A 6558-nucleotide genomic window follows, 5' to 3' on the forward strand; every position below is an offset into this window, starting at 1 on the left:
TTTTTCCTTCTTCCTCTCCTTCATCCTTCATCTGGTCTTTCGAAATGGGAAAAAGAGAGGCTGATTTAAGCGAACGGTTTAGAGACTTATTGCCATGTGGGCAAGGGGCCCCTAAAGAAAAACCCGTACATGCATTATTGCTGTGGTGACTTTTATATGAGAACTTATTGTTTGGCTGGTTTACGATCCCTGAGACCAGCACAGAAATTTATTCGCTCATTCCGGCCAACGCATTAAGATTACATTATGTGGCCACGTCTTAGGAGGACCAAGAAGAGCAGAAGGCTGCGGCTGCAAGACAGGAGAAGTCGAAGAAGAAGAAGGTAAAACAACAGCAACAACAACCAAAGATGAGAGAAAGAGAGAGGTATGAGGGACCTCCTCCCCCATTGTTGTACTCCTCTCCGCAGATCGTATCTTGTATATATACGGTGGTATCGCGGTTTGTATCTACAATTTCCTCCGTTGCTAAATGTTAAAAAGACGGTAGCTGAATCACCACTGGGTGGGCTCTTGACCCAAACACTTGAACTTTGTTCTTGCCCAGATAACTTCACTTAGCTCGATATCGCCGATGCATTTTACGCTGTAAATCACTTCATAACCATGTGCAGGCGGAGTCCGCAATGAAAACATCGATCTTATACAACGAAAATTGAGTGAACGATCATATATATACATACATGAAAAAATCGCATCAGAACTTTCTACCATCGTAAATGGTTATCTTAATTGCCCCGAAGATACACTCTCAGAGAGAGATTCCTCGCGCCGACGGAATTCCACGCTTAATTATATTAATAATAATAAGTCGAATATTCATGGACTTTTAATCTCTACGAATTGAATTCCTTTTGCATTCGAGAGGCTCCAAAAAAAATGTATCCAATTATAACATGATTTCCTCTTTGCTTGTTTTTTATTACGATATCATTAACGTTATCCGAGCTTTTAAAATATTATTGCCCGTCTCGAATCGGCCTCGTCCATCTACGATTATTGAATGTTATCTATTGTTCCAATGGAAAACAATAAACGTAAATGTTTATGTCGGGAATCTTCAACGAGAATTAATAACAGTTTTGTTTTATAGCGTTCGGCACGAAATCGATGAAACCTACGATATGGATTTTTAACGCCCACAATAAAAAAATATATGTAGACACACTTTAATTAAATTAATAATTCTTTTACCTTAAAACTTACTTTTAAATCAATAAATAAATTGTAGTTCTAAATAGTAACCAAATTGTTCAATATAATTACACCAATCTGTATTAAAATATGGTAGAAGCTAATTCGATGCTAATGCTATAATTAATAATCTACTTTTATTCTCTCTTTTACAGCTTTTACTTCAGTAAATAAATTATGATTTTAAATGGTAATCAAATATTAGACTATAAATAATAGTGTACATGTGTATTTAAAACGAATGTAATAATAGGTTTATTTTATTGATTTCCATTGCTTGGCATTTATTTCTGAACACGTAAAATGTAACCTACTTCTTCCAAAGCTTCGTAAAATGGAAGTCGCATCTTCCAACATGTATTAGAATTATTGAATTATTTTGTCTATATAAAGAAAATAAAAGATTTTAAATAAAATCAAGAAATTAAAAATAATTCTTTAAAAGTATTAATCAATTTCAATATCAATTAGAAAATCGTACTTTCTATTTTAATTTATTCATTTTGAAGATTCATTTCTAAGATGCGTGTAAACAAAGAAAAAAGTAGAGAAAAAAAATGTTATATAATTATTAAATGTGTTTTTCGTTCGAAGAATATAAGATGCGTGTCAATAAAAGAAAGAAATTCAAGTTAACGTGAAAGTGGAAAAAGTTATACAAAAGAAAATCTTCTCAAATCATTTTCTTTTATGAAGAAACGCGATTTTCTCTTTATGCCACGAATCGTATCATTTATTTAAGTAATCAATACAATAAATTCTTTCGCTTCGGAAGAAACAAAAAGAAAATAGATAATTCAAAGAGGCCAAATGTGTGTTTTTTGATACAATAAAAAACGTGTCAAAACACATTATTTTGTAATAGTTTATATATTTAAATACAAATATGAGAATAAAAGTAATTCAATAAAATCAATAGTTCTTCTGAAAAAACATTGACTAGTGGGAATATTTAATAAATCAATTTGAAGAAAATTATGTTTTTTTTACTATCGATAAGCGTTTTAAAACATATAACTGATTACGTAATAAATATTGTTATTTTAATCAATATTTCATTTTTAGATTTAAAATTTTGATTTTGACGTATTCTCTAATAGAAACAAGAGAATACTTTAATATTTTGTTACTCATTTAGTCTGTATCGTCTATATAAAGATTTTGAAATAAATTCTGTTAAAAGCAAATAACTACGTCAAATTAAAAAAAAATCTATATTCTTTATGAAATCACCGTTAAAATAGCTCGAGCTATCGAATTTGGCTAGGTAAATCCAATTTGGACTTCACGAGTCATTAGCGAGGAGCGCGAAAAAAAAATATAACACGGTTATAATGATTTTATTAAATGCCAAGTCCAATTTGCGGCGTACAGAAAACCAAAAAAAAAACTAATGGCACGATATATTGAAACGCCAGATTTGGTTTCAATGCTATTTTTGGACTCCGACAATAACAACAACAGATAGAAGAATCAACGTATTTACGCAATTCCAATATACAAATTAGGAAGTTTTATTTTTAAGTTTATATTAATTATAGTATTATTACTTAATACTATAACTGAGTAAACTGAGATCAACTTTTTTCGTAAATTGCAAAACAAATAAATTAAGTACATTTAGAAATTATATATAATAGAGTTTCTGAATAAAATGATATAGAATTCATTATTTATTACAATTTATGTAATTTATAAAATAATTATAATATTCATGTGTTGGAGAATGAAAAGTTACATAAATTTTATTCAGCTAGAAATGTTTCAAAAAAAAAATCTACATTTCAGCAAACAATTGTAATCCCAATAATAGAACTATGTACAAACAATCATTATTTTTAAGCTGGGGTGAACAGAAACAAGGTGTAGCCATTAAATGTTTGCACTGAACGAAACAAAACAAACCAAACAAAAAAAAATATGACACTGTACCATTTCGAACAGTTTTCGTGTGTGTGTGTATTTGCAAAGGGCATTTTTATGTTGCGAGGATTTGCATTTAAATTATTTCACATCTCGACTGTTTGCGTTCGAGTCCCATAACGATATTCAAACATGGAAATGTTATTGGGTCAAGCGAAATCCGTGTAAAAACAAATGATAGGAACAATGCAGTACACAGCAATTCGCTGGGGGGTATAAAGAGGGATAGAGAGGATCAGCAAATGGAAAAGTTATGAGAGCGAATGAGATGAAAATGATTTGTATATATATATATAACTGTGTATGTGGGAAAGGGATGGTTTTACCCTGTACGAAATACGGGGAATCCATCATAGGGGAGAGGATTGATTTGTTTTAAAACTGTGAAATTTATTAATTCAATTAGCGCTGCGGAGCTCTCTCGTTTGTTTTCCGCCGATCGACACAAATCGCGAATTATTCGCATTAAAAATAATTTATGCTCGTTTACGTGCCAGAAATTGCTTTCCGGGGAAAATTGGCAAATGGAATATATGGAATATATCCATGGTTTTACTGCCGCAACCCTTATCTTATCGTCCGCATACGGGCGTTTATTTCATTAAATGTTTATTCGCTTACGCTTCATCGGGATTCTGGAAATAATTCATTTCCGGTTTAATATTTTCAGTAAATTAGACAAATTACACCTAAATTGTAATATATTGCAGCAATTTCAGTATTCTATAATTACATTGCAATTTTCATAAATGAGCTCAAGATATTAACTAATTTATCTTGCTAATCATAAGTCATATTTTTTACGTTAAAAAGAACGTTATTATTTGAAATAATTCTTAAAAACCCGTACTATTGGAGGTATTACGGTATTAAGTCTGATTCAATTTGCAATCTGTTCTTATAATAATCTGTATTGCATTTGTATGTAACACAAGAAGTTAAAAAAATATACGAATTAGGTTTTTTTTTGTCCGTTTACAAAATTTATTTGTAGATTTTATTATTAATATAATAATTAGTGAATTATTAGTAATTACATAGCAATTTTCAAAATTAAGTGTGATTCAATTTGCAATCCGTTCTTATAATAATTTGTTTTGTATTATAATCAATATAAGTTTTTAAAAAATAGTATTTACAAATTAGGATATTTTTTTATTTGTAGATTTTATTATGAATATAATACTGAGTAAATTTATTCTTGCATATTTGAAATTATAATTTTGATAAAATAAAGCAATAAATAATATCAAATTTGCATTTACAAAATGCAGATAAATATAATAAATTTTACATAAAAATATTTAATTCATCAATATAAAAAAAAATCCTCTTAATTAATAAACAATAATACTTCAATTGCTTCAATATAAATATTTTCAATACTGCGACCGTATCGTTTTTTATTAAAACAAATATTTATATTTTTTAAATACAGTAGTGTTTGCTTTGTTGGTTCATATGTTTCATTTAATTGGAATTTATATTAATATTGCCGCTGGTTATGATATCTATTTTAGTTTATTTCCGGATATTTTTTTTTCTATTCGTGTTTCAAAAGCAGAAGAATGAAGATTATGAATATTGTCATTAGTTTAACGTTAATTTTATAAAAATAAATGTTATGAATTTTGTAATTAATTTAATTACACATAATATTTTTAAATAAAAGTAGAATAAATATACTAAAGTAGGATGAAATTATTCGTTTATGGAAATTATCATTAAATTACAAAAATAAATTAATAAAACAGTACAATTTGTATTTGAAAGTATCAATGAATGAAGGAATTAAAGGAAACACGGGTGTTATATTTACAGAAGTTGCGAGGAACTAAATAAATTCCGTGCGACTTATCGGGAAATTGTTTTCCGTGTTGGGTATACGGAATTACTAGGAAACAATTGCCTACTCGTTGTGCTATTTATAGTGTATTTTATTAAGTATTTATAAATAGTTAACAAAGAGAAATAAATAAAACAAGGCAAAATAATGTACTTATTTTTCAATGATTTTGATCCAATTAGTCGTATCAGTATTATATAAGAGAATGCTTAATTAATAGCCTAATAAGTCTCATAAATTTAATTAAGAGAATATATATTTTTTCTCTCTCTTCTATATAAAGTATTAATTTCCCAATTGAATCGTTAAAACACAGTTGCGCAATGAAAATAAGAACATATATGTAGACATGAGGCCATTCGTTGCCAATTAAAAATTTAAATGCCTCGATGATATTTAGATGACGAACATGATATTCCTACAATAAACTCGAAGTTATTTCAATTTTATAAGACTTTGTAATAATTTTGTTTTTTTTTGGTAGTTCAAAATATTTAATTTTGCTTATCTAGGAATAGTTAACATATAGTTAAAACTTTTATAAGTTTTAAATTTTGAATTGGAAATGTATGTATTTAGGTTTATTACTTTTAGTAAGTTATAAAATTGAGCAATTAGTAAAATGTATGTATGTTATAGTGTTTGTTGGGTTGTTGAATTGGATTCTAATTGTAAAAGCGCGACTTTTGGGTAAAGTATTACAAACTGTCTACCTTTTGCTATTTCTGGTCCAAAAGCTGCTGCAACTACGAGGACGAAGTAAATAAAATCCATGTTGCGTTTTGCGGTTGTCGATAAAAGAATTCGATGTTGATGGAAATGAAGAAACGAAGAACTAAACCAAAAATAATGGGTACTTTATTTCTGATCGGACGATTTTACGCACTGCTCATTATTTCACTTGTCGCACCATACCAGAAGAAGCACACATTGTTTTGCGTTAATGTAACTGCAATCACCAAAGGTAAATTAGCATTGTTGTATCATCATAATGTTAGGTCATTTGTGATGCACTCATCGTTCACAACACGATATCCGCACGAGGGTAGTCCTAGAGTTACGTATCTCTGTGTGTACGCAAGTATATATACATATACAGAGTGTTTGTACAATGTACGATGTTCACACGACGAAAGTCTGCGCACGACTGGGCGCTTCGCTTCTCTTCGGCGATGGTTTGAGTGCGCCGGGCCCTCAAACCATCTGTTGTTCCTTCCTTCGGGTTGACACGAGGGCAGTTCAACTTTCGCGATGGACACTATAGTCCTCTCTCAACAGCAGCATCCAATATCCAGAATTTCAACTTCTGCTAAAGATTGAAGCTCACTTTCGGTCCATTCTGAGATAGCATCAGGAGGACCCATCGACGCAAATTGGACAGTCTTCGATCGACTTACCATTTGCATCATATCGTCTGGAATGGTGCATGATTTAAATGCAAATTGTCCATATTTGTTTTTCTTGTTCTTTCTGTTGCTGTTCGTAGAGGAGTGCATCAGGAAACCGTGGATTACTTTTCTTCGGCGAGACGTAACTGTTATCTCACCAAATCGGGACCAAGTGTGTCACTATAGGTCAAGCTTGATCGAAACAAG

General features: G+C 30.2%; 1 protein-coding gene across 1 annotated transcript in view; it reads right to left on the minus strand.

The window, feature by feature from the left end:
- The window catches only part of LOC108560897 (roundabout homolog 2-like), an 84255-nt gene extending 78157 nt beyond the window's left edge, over positions 1–6098 (minus strand). Inside the window, exon 1 of the mRNA XM_017918615.1 lies at positions 5677–6098. Coding sequence (XP_017774104.1) covers positions 5677–5737 — 61 coding nt within the window. The 5' untranslated portion in view covers positions 5738–6098. The remainder of the gene's footprint in view (positions 1–5676) is intronic.
- Positions 6099–6558: the final 460 nt, after the last annotated feature.

This window comes from Nicrophorus vespilloides, unplaced genomic scaffold (assembly GCF_001412225.1).
Source record: "Nicrophorus vespilloides isolate i.1.1-1 unplaced genomic scaffold, Nicve_v1.0, whole genome shotgun sequence".
Lineage (NCBI taxonomy): Eukaryota > Metazoa > Arthropoda > Insecta > Coleoptera > Silphidae > Nicrophorus > Nicrophorus vespilloides.